The sequence below is a fragment of the Aspergillus pseudoviridinutans genome, assembly GCF_018340605.1.
Source record: "Aspergillus pseudoviridinutans IFM 55266 DNA, scaffold_5, whole genome shotgun sequence".
NCBI classification, from domain to species: Eukaryota; Fungi; Ascomycota; class Eurotiomycetes; order Eurotiales; family Aspergillaceae; genus Aspergillus; species Aspergillus pseudoviridinutans.
In genome coordinates this window covers 2,938,436-2,953,958 of record NW_025091285.1, presented here as the reverse complement: position 1 = coordinate 2,953,958, position 15,523 = coordinate 2,938,436, and the positions used below count along the sequence as shown (strand labels likewise).

The 15,523-nt window shown below is 50.8% G+C and overlaps 6 protein-coding genes across 6 annotated transcripts; 4 read left to right on the top strand and 2 right to left on the bottom strand.

Annotated features, from left to right (window-relative positions):
• Positions 1-241: 241 nt before the first annotated feature.
• Positions 242-1,678, top strand: Asppvi_008090 (putative Gamma-butyrobetaine hydroxylase subfamily; the record flags this gene model as incomplete). The annotated part of the gene is made up of 1 exon (XM_043303971.1): positions 242-1,678. One exon carries the CDS (start codon positions 242-244, stop codon positions 1,676-1,678), a length of 1,437 nt encoding a protein of 478 aa, XP_043159906.1.
• Positions 1,679-2,030: 352 nt separating this feature from the next.
• Positions 2,031-2,912, bottom strand: Asppvi_008089 (PICOT family protein; the record flags this gene model as incomplete). The annotated part of the gene is made up of 2 exons (XM_043303970.1): positions 2,031-2,105; positions 2,172-2,912. 2 exons carry the CDS (start codon positions 2,910-2,912, stop codon positions 2,031-2,033), a joined length of 816 nt encoding a protein of 271 aa, XP_043159905.1.
• Positions 2,913-3,729: 817 nt separating this feature from the next.
• Positions 3,730-5,982, top strand: Asppvi_008088 (RNA exonuclease; the record flags this gene model as incomplete). Its single annotated transcript, XM_043303969.1, has 1 exon — positions 3,730-5,982. The coding sequence occupies one exon, from the start codon at positions 3,730-3,732 to the stop codon at positions 5,980-5,982; it is 2,253 nt and encodes a 750-aa protein (XP_043159904.1).
• A 267-nt stretch (positions 5,983-6,249) lies between these two features.
• Positions 6,250-8,034, bottom strand: Asppvi_008087 (uncharacterized protein; the record flags this gene model as incomplete). The annotated part of the gene is made up of 2 exons (XM_043303968.1): positions 6,250-7,693; positions 7,754-8,034. 2 exons carry the CDS (start codon positions 8,032-8,034, stop codon positions 6,250-6,252), a joined length of 1,725 nt encoding a protein of 574 aa, XP_043159903.1.
• An 829-nt stretch (positions 8,035-8,863) lies between these two features.
• Positions 8,864-10,095, top strand: Asppvi_008086 (threonine aldolase GLY1; the record flags this gene model as incomplete). The annotated part of the gene is made up of 2 exons (XM_043303967.1): positions 8,864-9,929; positions 9,986-10,095. The coding sequence occupies 2 exons, from the start codon at positions 8,864-8,866 to the stop codon at positions 10,093-10,095; spliced, it is 1,176 nt and encodes a 391-aa protein (XP_043159902.1).
• A 1,164-nt stretch (positions 10,096-11,259) lies between these two features.
• Positions 11,260-14,456, top strand: Asppvi_008085 (serine/threonine-protein kinase; the record flags this gene model as incomplete). The annotated part of the gene is made up of 3 exons (XM_043303966.1): positions 11,260-12,150; positions 12,213-12,613; positions 12,662-14,456. The coding sequence occupies 3 exons, from the start codon at positions 11,260-11,262 to the stop codon at positions 14,454-14,456; spliced, it is 3,087 nt and encodes a 1,028-aa protein (XP_043159901.1).
• Between the last annotated feature and the right edge of the window lie 1,067 nt (positions 14,457-15,523).

The window sequence follows — 15,523 nt, the reverse complement described above, 5'->3', positions numbered from 1 at the left end:
AGCAGCGGCGCCGCCATCTGCCTGTCAAGTCTCCAAAAGTGAGGAACTCGATCGGTCTGCTAAGGCGGCAATCCACTAATCCAGATACGGTCTGTAACCTCGGCGTGGAAATTAGACAACACGCGACTCCGCGTTTGATGGATTGGATTGCATGAACATTACTCCGTATACATCAACATCCCCTCCCGTTCCTCCATCCATTGCTCAAGATCGCGGGTCATTGAAGCGCCGCTGACGCACCATGAGCCGGGTTCTAAGACCTCTCGTCCGGCTACCATGGCGGAGCATCCCTCTACGCCCGTTCCTCGCTCGAAGGAGCTATTCAACCCCATCTATGGAACAGGCACAGGAGCCAAAGACAGACTATCCTGCCCTGGACAAAGTGGTCAAAAAAATTGGTTATACTGACTATGCTCAAGAATATATGGGAAAGCCCGCTCCGGCAGGGGTCAGGCTATCGAAATCCAAACTGGCTCTCATGATTGACGGAGAGATTAAGGGATACAGGTACATGCTCCTGCGCGATGCCTGTAAATGCAACCTCTGCGTTGACGAACATTCGAAACAACGCAAGTTCCGCACTACGGACATTTCTCCCTTAATTCGTCCTCGGGACGTCAAATGGGACGGCAAGGAGCTGCAGATAAAGTGGTCGTCTGATATCGAGGGATGGGGCCCGGACCATGTGTCCAAGTATAATGAGGCAACATTTAAAGAGTCGAGGGCCAACCCTCCCAAATCGGATACGGGCAAGCTGAGGCGTCGATTTTTCTGGGACAAGAAGATGATGGAAGATATTCAGCACTGGGTCTCGTACGAGGATTACATGAACGACGAAAAAGCATTCATGAAGGCTATGCGGCTTCTATCTCTGACGGGCATCATCTTCGTTAAGGATATCCCCGACTCGCGGGAAATGGTTGAGAAGATTGCAACCCGGATGGGGCCCCTGCGAAACACCTTCTACGGACCGACATGGGATGTCCGCAGCGTCCCCCAGGCGAAGAACGTCGCCTACACCAACGTCTCCCTCGGATTCCACATGGACCTCATGTACATGAACGAGCCCCCGGGCTTTCAGCTGCTACACTGCCTCGAGAACTCATGCGACGGGGGCGAGTCCCTCTTCGTGGACAGCTTCCGAGCTGTGGATCTAGTGCGTTATAGATCCCCCGAAGCCTTCGAAGCTCTGAGCAAGCTGCATCTGAACTACGAATACAACCACAAGGAACACGTCTACAACAACAGCTGGCCTGTATTGGAGACGGAATCCGTTGACTCGAAGAAACGAATCGTCCGCGTCAACTACTCGCCCCCCTTCCAAGCGCCCATGGTCTTGGATGACGACATCCACGCGCACTGGACTGAGTATAGGCGAGCTCTCGCGATGTTCGCAAGTATAATCGAACGCGATAACCTCGTCTTCCAGCTTAAGTTGAACCCGGGCGAATGTGTCATCTTCGAGAATCGCCGAGTCCTCCACGCCCGTAACAAGTTCAACACCGAACAGGGTAAGCGGTGGCTGGCGGGCGCCTACGTCGACGAGGATGCCGTTCTTTCCACCTTCAGAACGTCTCGTAACGCCAATGCCAATCTCTGGCATAGAACCCGTGTTCAGCCTCCGCTCAAGGCGGCCGCAGAGGGACAAGCTACCGCCGAAGATAACGGAACAGAGTAAACCAGAATTTTTCTCATATTGCGGACGCAAATTGAGCGATGTGGTTTTGAGCAAGAAGAGACATCCATCTTGAACTTGTGAATTCGCTGCTATATAAGTGTACGAACTCTGTGTACTGTAGCGGTTTATCAGACAAGATTCATCCTTCTGGTACCTGCGCATGCTGATTTCGGCGGCGCACGCATGGTCGAGGCAAAGCATATAACTGTACATGTGTAATTGTAATTCAACACGGAAAAGAACTATATTCGTCATTGCTAAATCTCAAAGTCTAACGAAGAGGGAATACATGGGAGTATAAATTGTCTTCAGGGAAATTTGTATCATGTACCAAGAGCACCCCGTCATATCTTCAAGCGGTAGCAGGAGCCTTGTTAACGGAGAACTGGCTCAGGAAATCGGGGTCGTTGTTGATCTCTTCCTTGACCTGTAGCAGAAATAGATCAGTTAGCAATGACTTTCCAGTTACGGCAGCAATGACAGAAGAACATACGATATCTAATCCACCAACGAGCTCCCCCTCAACCCACAACTGGGGAAATGTAGGCCAGTCCGCAAACTCCTTCAACCCCTGTCTGACGTCCTCATCGGCTAGAATATTGAAGAACCCGTACTTGACGCTCCTCTCCCGCAGGATCGCAACCAACTGACGACTGAACCCGCACTGCGGCGCACTAGGTGTACCCTTCATGAAGAGCATAACCGGCGCAGCCTTCACCAGCTCTGCCAACCGTGCAAACAGAGCCTCCTTGGACTGCTCGGGCGTCAATGCTTGGGTCGAGGGAGCGGGCGGTTGCGTAGCAGCCGCAGGGGCGTTCTCGCGAGGCGTAGCCGTCAACGGCGGGGGGATAGCGGTCTTGTTCGCGCCGTCTGCGCCCGCGCCCGATCCAGCGCCCGCGTGCCGCTCGACAGCATCGCGCACCTTGACGGCGTCGCTGCCGCTAATGGATTCGAGGATCTGGCCGTTGCGGAGAAGGACCACATAGGGCACTGCTGTGACGTCGTACTCCTCGGAGATGTCGGGGAGTTCTTCGGCGTTGATGCTCACGAAGGAGATGGTGGGCGGGGTGGTGACGGGGTGCTGGGAGGCGAGGGCGGAGAGAACGGCGCGCATCTGGGCGCAGGGAGCTGCCCATGGCGCATGGAAGTAGAGGATTAGTAACGCCGAGGGAGGAAGAGACGAGGTGTGTGCCGAGAAGTCGGCGTCCGAGGTAATTTCGTTGAGTGTCGACATGGTGCTTAGAGAGTATATCGCGGGGCACGGTCGTGGGGTTAGATTGCGTGGTGGAGTAGGCCTTTAATGAACGTCAGGCTGATGGAAACGCAGTTACGAGACGAAGACAATCTGAAAGCCTTTGATGAAGAAAAAGAGATTCAAGGAGTAGGATGAGGACGGAAAGAAGACGCAATGTCCTCTCAAGTACACAAGGCGTTGGAAGTACGGAGGGGAAGAGTTGGGATGCACGAGACCGGAAGGCGAATTTTTGGCTTATCAGATCGGCCCAGACTTGGAGGCGTAAGGTACCATACCGTTTCTTACGCTTCTGTTTGGTTCAGTTACCCGGGAGAAACCCTGCGAGCCGCGGATCAACAATAATCCTGCCTGACGCCATCGCAATGAGTCAGCAAATTGTATTTTCTTCGTCCATTGACTTCGCATTTGGGAGCGAAGGATCTCAAGGCGCATTACAAATCCCAATCAATGTTGAGCAGTACAGACCTTAGCTTGACTTGACGGTCTCTTTCGAAGCAGGGACGTTTGGTCAGTAAGCAGCTCAATAGGACTATCAGCACGTGACACGGTACTCAAATTACTTTACCATCTGGGATTCTTATCATCACGTGGTCTCAAAAAGTCCATCCAATCCCTTCTGCTGCGCATTTTCGACAAACAACCAGCGAGGAGGTTTCAAAAAACCGCTTTATACCGAGTTTGGTTTGTAATCTAAGAGCGACTTTTCACAGAGAACGACGGATGTCGTATATCATAAGTGGTTGCAACTTACCTAGTCACTAAATATCTGCCCTTGTTGGCCACCACTGGTCCAGATATGGCTGGAGCAAACAAGCGCAAGCGCAGAGAAGCCGAATGCTCAGACGATGAGGATCCAGTCGGACATCCTTCCGATAATACGAATGGCTTTGGAGTAGCCCAAACTCTATCACTTCTTAATGGTGCGAAGCCACAAGCGGCAGACGACAGCGGGATAACTACTGCAAGTTCTCATGCGACACCTACAGAAGAAACCCATGATCAGACGAAAGATGCCGTATCTGTGCAAAGACCCACGAAAAAGAAGAGAGTTGACGGCGAAAAGACGAAATATCCTGTGCTTACCTATGTGGAAGGTCGACTGCAATCTTCCATCCGCATCGCGGATCTCCAAAATCTATTACTTTACTGTTTCGCGGACGGCATCGCGCCTCAGTGGATCTCCATCAAGCACTCGGGCCATATTAGAAAAATTGTTGTGCTGATGGTTCCCGGTTTGGAAATGGGAATGTTTGACGGGACCCTTCCATTGAAACCTCAACCTGAAGATCAGGATGCTCCATCAACTCAAGCTCCCGACGCAGGGCAGAAAGACTCCGATGCTAACAAGACGGCTGAAGAGGATGACAGCAAGGCCAACTTCCTTCGCTGGAAACAGGGTCTTCCGCTGGAAGATCGATCGCACCGATTCAACCCCCGTCCTTTAACACGAGACAATCTTCCGGAACCATTACAACCACTAGCGGACATATTCCCACACATCTGGCCCATCAGGGCCCCTGGAGACTCAAAGTACAACAAGGTTCATTCTCCCCTCCAAGCCATCCTACTCTCTTCTCTGCCGAAGAACAAAGACAGTGGGGGCAAGGGCCCCAAACCGCCTAAGGTAGACAAAAGCTACGTCCCTAAGCGTACACCTATCACAGCATTCATTAGCAGTGTTGATGATCTGCGTGAAAATGATTACGTCCTTCATCCAGCCCTCTTGCCAACTGAAAAAGAGAAGTTGGCGTTGGCGGAAAATCGCAAAAGAGCTGGCCAGTCCTCCGAGGATGGCTGGGTCGATACACATGTCCCGAGCTTGGAAGCGGGAGAAGTTCCTGAGCATGAGATTCAACAGGGCAGTGTAACAGCCGGTCGCGATATACTGGCGTTAGATTGTGAGATGTGCATCACAGAAGGTGGTAAATCAGAACTTACACGCATCAGCTTGGTACGGTGGGATGGTGAAGTGGTGTTGGATGAGCTTGTGAAGCCACAGTTGCCCATCATCGACTACCTGACCCGCTTTTCCGGAATTACGAAAGAGAAATTGGATTCTGTCACGACCACCCTCGCCGACATTCAGCAAAAGCTACTCACTATTCTCACTCCGCACACGGTGCTGGTGGGCCACTCGCTCAATTCCGACCTGAATGCTCTCAAGCTAACGCACCCCTTCATCGTTGACACCGCCATCGTCTATCCGCACCCTCGCGGACCACCACTCAAATGCAGCTTGAAATGGCTCACTCAGAAATATCTGGGGAAGGAAATCCAAAAGGGCCAAACTGGCCATGACTCCGTGGAGGACGCCCGTGCCGTGCTGGAGCTGGTGAAGCAAAAATGCGAAAAGGGTGAGCGATGGGGCACAAGCGATGCCTCGAACGAAAGCATCTTCCGGCGCCTTGGCCGTTCCCCGCGCCCAGGGAAAGCAACCACCTCTGGCGAAGGCCGTACAGGAGCCGTGGTAGACTGGGGCAACCCCGAGCGCGGATTCGGGTCGCAGGCGACCGTCGCGATCGGGTGCCAGAATGACGACGAAGTCGTCCAAGGCGTCTCCACCGTCGTGAAAGGCGATCCCAGCAACCCATCTATTCCAGGCGGCGGAGTGGATTTCACCTGGGCCCGAATGCGAGAACTCGAGGTTCTCCGCGGGTGGTGCAATCGTCTACCCGACCCGAACAACGCCAACGAGTCGACGACGTTGGTGCCTCCTCCGGAAGACACCACACCGACGGGCTCGGGTACAGTCGAGCCTACTGCTGCTGCTCGGAAATCCCTGGCAGATACAGTAGCCCGCACAGTCGCTAACATCCAACGCATCTACGACTCCCTTCCACCTTGTACCCTATTCATGGTATATTCGGGCACCGGGGACCCACGAGAAGTCAGCCGTTTACAAGCCATGCACAAAACTTTCCGGGAGGAGTTCAACTCGCGCAAACCGTGGGATGAGTTGACTGTTAAATGGACGGATGCGGAGGAACAGGCGTTGAAGAAGGCCTGCGAAAGGGCCAGGGAGGGCTGTGGGTTTATGTGTGTCAAATAGAGAACTCTCTCATGGAGGTTTGTTTGTGTGTTGCATATTTTGGCCTTCCTTGTTGTGTAAATGTCGGCTATCGTTGGTTTATTGAATGATGGAAGTCAGGATACCCAGACACTTGGTTGAGGTTGATGAAAGATAGATGATTTACATGACTTGACCATTTCTGCATTTGCCAAAACTTTACAATAATAGGCATAGAAACGGCTTGTTCATCATTCTTCGTCTTGAATAGTTTCTAGAAATACATGATATGAACTGCACCCTGCATTGTCATCGGCTCTCTTCAGTCTCCATTGCTTCCTCGCGTTGCATTGCTAAGCGCGCCATCAAATCCCGCGCTGCTATCTGCGCCTTTCGTTTCTCGTCATCATTGTTAATGCCTGAAGGCTTGAGCGGTGTTGAAGTCGGCAGATTCTCCTTCGTGGAGTCAATCTCATGATTCTGTGGCTGACTGCCTGCTTCTTTGTTTGAGTGTTGGGATATTTCCCCCGTAGTCATTGGCAGAGTCCCTTCTAATGCATTCTGATCCACGTTCGTCGATTGGGAGACTCCGTTGCCAGATTGACGCGCTGAAGGGGGCCGCGATTGACGGCGCAAGGTTCGCGAACGAGTAGAGCCCCGTTGCCTAGCCTCCAGTGCTTCGCTAGGGCTCGTGTTTGATTGTATTTGTTCATTTTGACTACCTGTGCCGACGTTGCCATTTTGTTCGCTCAATGGCGTCGGTTTGGGTGTCTGAGAAAAGTCCGGCTTGGCAGACTGGCTGAATGATTTACGCGGCCGTCCTGGCCTTCTCTTCTCGGTGTTTCCGCGGGACGAAGGCTGGTCAGCGGAATGGGACATACGAGGCCGCTTGACCATGGCGGCCTGTTGCGTGTCCACATTTGTGCCTGGAGTGTCTTCAACCATGTTGTCAAAGTGTGGCGTATGTTGACGCGATTGAGTGACCTCAATGCGAAGTCTAGGCGACTCAGGCGGTATCTGATGGCGCGTTGAATCGGTTATCGCACGAACGGGCTCGGGGTCTTTCAAGGGAATTTTGACCGATTGAGCATGCATATCCGCGAGAGAAAGATCGCCGAATGTGTCATCGTCCTCATCGAACGAGTCCGCAATGGGCTCGGTGCGACCACTTGGGAACGAGTCAGGCCAGGGCCGTTTCCTACCAGCCTGAAGGAGCCCTGGACTCCGAACTTCTGGCATTGCGGTACGTTCCATGCCGAAAGTTGCAGTAGGGTGCCTGGTTGTCTGCTCCTCCATGTATCGATTCTTCAGCTGGAGAGCCTGGATCTCCAACTTCAACGTCTCGATTTCTTCGACTTTCGATTTGAGTTCCTTCAACACTGTCCTGATCATATCGAAATCGCTTCCGTGAGTGCCGGAACTGTCAGAGGGAAAGCGCCCAGGACCATTCAACTCTATCCGAAGTGATGTGAAGGAATGTTTCAATTCCGACATGGTATCATGCAGATTGTTAACGGAGTTGGAGATGTGATCAATGCTGACACCTTGATGCTGAATCTGCTGTTCCATCGACATGGTATTCCCATCCACCTCGTGAGGACCGGTAGGTATTAAAGCGCGACTGGTGGATGACTCTTTCGGAGCTGGACAGAGGAGACGTTCGAGGAAGCCGTCTCTAAAAAGGGGTTCAACGGTGCGCATGGTAACGATCTCCCTAAATGACACCTTCGATAGCTTCCAGAAGATATTAGGACTGTAGCCCAGTTAGAAGGCGCACTTGCACATGACCCGGCTTCTTGACTTTCGCACTCACCCATCGTCTAAAGCACACAGAACTCCCAGTTTCTGCTGACACAGCTTGCAAGCAATTTCCTGTAGGATACGACCTCGCAAAAGGCTCATTTCAGAGTCCTGCGGCACCTGCTTCTTCTCCGTTGAGATCGAAATTCGGTGAAGTTCGACGCTCAGCCATCCTGTAGCGACGGCGTAAGAGTTGGACAGCCTTGCCCACTCATTTTCGAGTGCCGCGAGGGAGCTGGAACAGCGTGAACATTGGCAGAGAATAGCAGGACGAGCAAGTTTGGACAGATCCATTCCGGTGATTACATTCAGCACGAGAGCTGGCGACTCGAGAGAACAAAAGAATGGCAAGCATACTTGCGGTCCAGAGGGATCTCGAATGCTGAGTAAGGCGTTCCACTGACACGATGACGGGTCCAGCTACTCCTCTTCCGGTTATCGATAAGGCCCAAACGCGATTGGCGTGTTTCACTTTCATCATAGCGATTTTTAGTCATAACGGTCCATTAACTAAATCAGGTAGGTATGGAGTATGTAGCTAAGGTAGGTAGTTAGGTAAAGTATTTAATCAGCGGTTATATTACGGAGAGGTATTCTCTCCAATACCTTACCGTTTGGTCTCATTCTGAACATTACAGTATGCGGGACTGAGGGCTTTCCGTTTTACCCTCGGTTGCATTAGTTTCTATAATTCAAAGTATCTTGTCATGTCTTCATCGCTTGTGTAATGAAATGTTAATTTTCCACGGTATGAAAGTATTGTCGCATGCCTTCCTTCCAAAATGACTCCGACTGACTGTCCAAGGCTCTGAGGATGGGCAGGTGTCGGGAGTCACACATGGAAGTTGACCCCGCACGTTGCTGGTTCTTTCTGCCGTATCCGAGTGGGCGGGCACCGAATTAGGAGAAGATCAAAAGTCGCAACTCCGCATGGCTGCTTACCAATTGGACTAAAGGCCTGAGCAGTTTCGATAAAAAGGCCTCAGAACCTTCTTGATGACCGCTGCTCTTCGCATTCTGCGCCGGCAACTGCTTGCCTTCGGGTCATATTCCCCCGCTCAAAGGTTCGGACGCAATCGAGTATTAGCCATGGCGAGCGCTTCAGCCTGTCTCGATGGGACCAATGGCAGGATCAGTAGTTGGCAAGGCGCTGGTGCAGCAGAATTCGACTTGCGAAGTGAGTTCATTGCAGTGCAGTGGAAGACACGAGGAACTAATATGGAAGCACACCCAAGGCGACACGATGACCAAGCCTACCCCGTCGATGCTCGAAGCAATTTGTCAGACTACCTTGTTGGACGACGTCTTTGAAGAGGATCCTGTGACAAATGACCTACAAGCCTATGTTGCCGAACGGACCAACCATCAAAGCGCCTTACTCGTCATGTCGGGGACGATGGGCAATCAGGTTGCAATTCGGACACATCTCGTGCAGCCCCCCTACTCCGTTCTCTGTGATCATCGCTCTCACATCGTGCGCTACGAGGCCGGAGGCGTCAGCTCTCTGACTGGGGCCATGGTGCAACCTATCGTGCCTAGTAACGGAATTCACCTTACTCTGGAGGACATTCAAAAGCACGCAGTGCTCGACGAAGATGTACATTACTGCCCAACAAAGCTTATCAGCTTGGAGAATACCTTGGATGGCATGGTGATGCCCCTGGCCGAAGCTCGTCGGATTACAGAATGGGCTCATCAGAATGGAGTCAAAGTACATTTGGACGGCGCGAGACTCTGGGAAGCAGTGGTTTCTGGAGCCGGCAGCTTGCCAGAATATGCTGGCATCTTCGACAGTGTGAGTCTATGCTTCTCTAAAGGCTTGGGCGCACCAATTGGGAGTATCATTGTCGGATCCAATGAATTCATCAAGAAGGCTCGTTGGTTTCGCAAATCCATCGGTGGCGGCGTTCGTCAAGCTGGAGTAATTGCTGCTGCAGCACGGGTGGCCCTCGAGGAGACTTTCGGACCAGATCCCAACGGTCAGGAGGGTAAACTTCGAGAAACTCACATCAATGCCAAGAGAGTCGCCGGGATGTGGACTGCCCGTGGCGGCAAATTACAACATCCAGTACATACAAATATGGTATGGCTGGACCTTGAATCCTCTGGTGTAGGTCCGAATGACCTGGCCGAGATCGGAAAGGAGATTGGTCTCAAATTACTCGGAGGCCGAATCGTTGTGCATTATCGTAAGTCCCATACAGCACCCAAGCAGCATTGGTTGGTAGTTTCTGACTAGTCACAGAGGTTTCGGAGAGCGCGCTCAGCAGATTGGAGCAGGTTTTCGATCGCGCTCTGAGTGGGGATTACCAGCGCAGCACAAATCAAAGTATTCCTTATGGAATGAAGCAGTGATATAAACTTAGATACCTTTTTTTTTTTTAAGTAATACACCTTGAGATCAGCTCTCTTTCAATCCAGCTTGTCGTAACCTAAAGACTTAGTAAACACAGAGTTGATGTGTCACATTGATGTTCCATGGATGACCCTCGCCGCCAAATCACGAAGCAGTCCTATTGGACAGAGCTTCAATGAGGGCCTCAGGAACTAGCCTTGTTGATGCCTCGTCGATGCCTGGGGCGTACTCGACTCCAAAATAAAGGCGGACCTTCACCCTCAGCCTAGGAGCTTGTTTCTCGGACGACGACTTTTCTGCAGACAGCCTCCTGTCTCGTCCCTGTCGTTGGCTCCACCATATCAAGTGAATGCGATCGCAGAACTCATAGGAACTTGATTGTGCAGTAAATGGCTGACGGGGAACAGCTGAGTGTGTGAGTTTCCGTGCAATGTCTGCGTGTGGCTGATCGCTGTTGTGGACTAACCATTGCCTATTGTACTTTAGACATAGCCCTCGTGCCTCAGATAGCGTTTCTCATACATAGTCTCTCATCGCCTTTTGACTCAATGGTCCCAGACATCCATCCTTTCAATCGTCTCGATAAGAAATAACCCGCTTGTGATGAATAAGTGGATCGAGTGCCGTCTTGCATATCACTGTGCACCTGATAGCCTACAAGGGATTTCGGTTTTTCTGGAATTCTAGATTCTACTTGCCTTGGGTGTCTCTTTCTTTATTCCTTGTCCTATTCGAATTCCCACGTCTGGTGATTCGTTGCCGGGAAACACCCATTCGACAGGACCACTCCCACATCGCCTGGAAAGAGCGTTTGGCCAGTCATATCCATTCGAGGGCCCCGAATCAGATTTCTTGGACACAATACGTTTCCGTTGGTTTCAAATTCTGGATCTCCTGAAAGGTGAGAGGGCATTCTCTCTCGTGTAGGGAATGCGAGACGAAGTGCCAGGCTTCTAACATCGGCAGAAGCGTTTTATGAACTTGTATTGATTATTGAGTTGGTTATGCAGACATATTTTTCCACGCATCGGCTTTGATACCCCAGACAACCCAGTCTTGACACTCTTTTCTTTTATAATTTGCGTTACCGAACCATTTCGCTCATTTTCTATATCCTTTTTTTCTTCTTTTTCTCTTTTGGGAGCAATCCTTCGTCATTCTAGATGGAGGCGACTCAGGAGTCGACTCAGCCATGTACAGATCCCCGTCGTATTGGTCGGAACAACTCTGGGCTGCTTGAGGAGGATGTGTCAGACATAATCTGCATCTTGCATCCAACGTCTCTTGCCGCTCATGAGGCAGTGGCCGCGACTGCTTCTCTTGCGCCTCAACACATCTTGCAAAAAGATGAGTTGGAATACGAAGATCCGGACACCGCAGCTCTGGATATCGCTCTCAGACTATCCTCCAACGTCCGTAATATAAATTTAGGCTTTTGCTTTGGGCGCAACAGAAGCCGGTGCGACCTTCTTCTTGCCCCGGACGACAATGCGAAACGTATATCCAACACGCACTTCCGAATCCATCTCACGGGCGATGGAATTCTGATGCTGGAGGATCTCTCGACCAACGGCACTGTTGTAGACGATTGTCGTCTTCGCAAGAATCAAAAAGAGAACAGCCGCATGTTGACCAATGGCTCTGTCATACAAGTTTTGCGCGGCAACAACGCCTCTGATGAAGTAAGGTTCGTCGTCCGCATTCCGTCTCGGGATGGATATGCAATGCGGTACACAGAGAATATGCTTCGTTACCTAGAACGAGTTCAGAGGCAACCAGCAGGTGCTGTGCAGAAGAATCGTCAAGGCTCGGCGCGACCAAGTCTGGAATGGACAGTAGCCAATGCGTATGGAATGCACTGGACAGGTGGTAGCATGTACAATGTGACTGGCCAAATCGGAAAAGGGGCATTCGCAACTGTTTACAAGCTTGCCACAAAACAACACGGAGCCGTATACGCCGCCAAGGAGCTCGATAAGAGGAGGTTCATGAAGAACGGGATTCTTGATCAGAAGGTCGACAATGAAATGAAGATCATGAAAGATCTCAAACATGTCAGTTTTGGAACCCCTTTATGTGGTGCAGAAGTTTTAGAACTAATTACCACTCAAAACAGCCCAACATCGTACAATACATTGATCACCATGAACATGAAAGATGGATCTATATTATCATGGAATATGTACCTGGCGGGGAGCTTTCTACTTATCTTTCAACCCATGGCAAGATTCCTGAAGACATGGTCAAAACATTGGCCCGGCAACTTCTGCATGCATTGCAATATCTCCACAGACGCAGGATCACACATCGTGATATAAAGCCCGATAACATTCTGATCGCTTCGCTTGAGCCGCTGAAAGTGAAACTGTCGGACTTTGGACTGTCGAAGGTCGTTCAAGAGGAAACGTTCTTGAAGACCTTTTGTGGCACTTTGTTGTACTGTGCGCCGGAGGTGTATCCGGAATATGAGAACTATCGACGAGGCGAAGTCAGAAAAAGACGCCGATTGGGTGATCCGTAAGTCCACTTCTATCCATTGCGGGCATGGCTTATATTGAATTGTAGTCCCCCGAAAACGTCCCCATACGATCAGTCCGTCGATATGTGGTCATTCGGTGCGGTACTATTCCACATCCTTAGCGGTACACCTCCGTACATGGGTCGAGGCGACGACAGAGGGTCTCAGATGTTGCGGAATATCATGACTACAGAGCCTGATTATGACGTGCTGCGCAGAGAAGGTGTATCAGAGGCCGCTGTCGATTTCGTTAGGCGCCTTCTGAACCGTGACCCTCATTCACGGCCGAAGGAAAGTGAATGCTTTCAACATCCGTGGATACGTGATGTGCCTGACGTTGACGAGTACGACGATAATGATATTCAACCCACGGACTTCGGGGCCCTGTCTGATATTGGTGAAGATCTGGAGAACGAGCTTGATGCGTCACAGATCTCGCTCAATGACGATCCAGAACAGGTTATTACCGGTGACGAAAGCCACGATTCCAATGATCTGGCACAATCCAAGAGGCCTAGGATCGACCATCTTCCTGCCGACATTCACTATCCATCACTCCCAAACATTGAAAGCTTCCCAGCTGCTCGGCCAATTCCTGAAACTACTCCGAGGCGCTTATTTGGCGAAATCACCTCTTCTGTCCTGCGCAGTTCCAATGTCTTTGGAGCCAGTATGAATGCCTTCGGCGGTGATGACCTTAGCGTTCATGACTTCGTTTCTTCCACCGGTGAGTCGATTATAAGCGACGGCAACAGCCTAAACTCTGTCCTTTCCCTTCCGGACAATCCCTTTGCTGGATCCGCGCCAAGCTTGATGGGAGCTGAGAATCTCGTTGGGCAGCTGAACATGAACTCGTGGCACCCTGGCACTTCGGCACACGGTCCCCTGGCGACCACCGAGCAGCCGGCTCTAAAGACTAGCGTGGATGAAGCAGTCGATGGAAGTCCTGGCCCGGATCTCGACAAGGAAACACACCCGAGGACTGCGACAACGAAGGGATCCAAATTCAGCCGCCGAATTGAGTTACCACTTCCCGATACCGCTAGCGAACGTTCCAGTCGGGAGGCCACTAGGGAAAATAGCAAAGCCCCCTGTGATAAACCCGAAGCGACTGCCGGTGAGGATTTTGACATTGAATTGGCGGTCACGATCGACGCTCGAACCGGCCGACAAATCTCACATCCACCAGAGGACATAGTGGGCGACAATATCACAGCGGCGCTGCGACATGAGATGCCTACTGAAATTCCTCCGACCATCTCTCTCCACCGGCATGAACAGTCTCGTCCACTTCTAGGAAAGCTTACTACTCTCCCTGGATCGATATTCGATCTGACAATCCGCTTGGAAGATCGTATGACATCCTGGGGGCGTGGTCCTCAAGCAACCATTTGCCATCCTGACCCGATGGACACGCGGATTCCTGCATACGCACTGGAAGTGACATTCTGGGCGCCGGCTATTGAGGCGCAGATCGCGGCAGGGCGCAACTGGATGGAGGTTCCTGGAGTCATGGCTATTCTTTCGACCAAGACTCGCAAGTGCATCTGGGTCAATGACACAGAGTTGCGCCGTGGGTCAGATGGAAGCGGCACTCGAGAGGGATTCCACTTTGGGAAACTGTACACCGGCGATATCATCACAGTCTACAGACATCGCAACAAGTTCTTGAAGTTTCAGTGCGAATTCTACTATGGAGACAGCGCACGCTCGCGACCGGAGGAGGAAAAGGGCTTCGTGGTGCGGAAGGTGTTGATGTCGAAGGAGGGTGTGGCTGCCAATCGACTGCCTGTGCGAAAAGATAACGATGGGGGGAAGAAGCACGGTCTAAATGTAAGATGAGAAAGGGCACATGGGTTAGCTAGATTTGGAATGGTCGTCTGATTCTTTTTGAAGGATTTATTGCGCAGCTATTGTTAGCTATATTGTTAGCTGTTCACTCTGTGGCTCTATTGCGGCACACCACCCTTCTGCGAGGTTTCTCATTGGGAATAGAGCGGCAGAAGTCAAGTCTGCATCTGAGTTGAGCATACGGTGGCATTGGATCCAAGTTCTGGGATATCCGTACATGAGTTGAATTAGGCAAAAGGCTTGCTGCTTCTATCCAGATGTACTATCTCTAGGTAGTACGCCAAGCCATGGTCTTGTCGATCCTCACTTTGTAACGAATGAGGTCATGGGCACTAACTATTCCTAAAGAGATAATTCAGGGTCCGATTAACATAAGGTAGTAAATGGCGGGTATGGTAATCGTATGATAGTTAATTACCTAGTTGTAACTCACAATCCGTTAACAATGCAAACTTCTATTGCTTCAACAGTCTGGTATGGGATTCCCATCTCTTAAATCGCTCAAGGTCTATGTTATTCATTACGTGATACCTTCTATTAGAATATGCCTTTCTTAATTTCCTTTGGCCGTCCATACTGGTCACAAGAAGGGCTTAGATCTCGTTGGAATATTGCGGTTCCCGATTTAATTTCCCGCTAAATGCAGACTCTTCGAATCATGGCTTCCTCTTCTCATGGCCGTCCCATCATGTAATCTTATTTTTGATTAAATCTGTGTCTTCTGACTCTGTGGTCAATACTCCGTATGTGAGACAGACCTCTTGACTGAACTATCTTTATCCGTCATGTCTCACAGGACTCATCGACATGTCGCTGTCAACGTAGCATCAAACAATTATATTGTTATCGTTCATCTGTGTTCCTGTCTATCTATAGGTTCTCCCGTCAACGTTCCACGGATTCCCCAATTTAGTTCCTAAATTCTTCGCTCTCGACGGAAACGGGCAGACCCGTTCACGGCAAAAGTCAGTCCCCTTTGTCGTTGAATGGCTACTATTCCATTTCCGTATTGATGGTTCTCCCTTGTTATCTTTCTTTTGTTGTTTGCTTGTCAGATA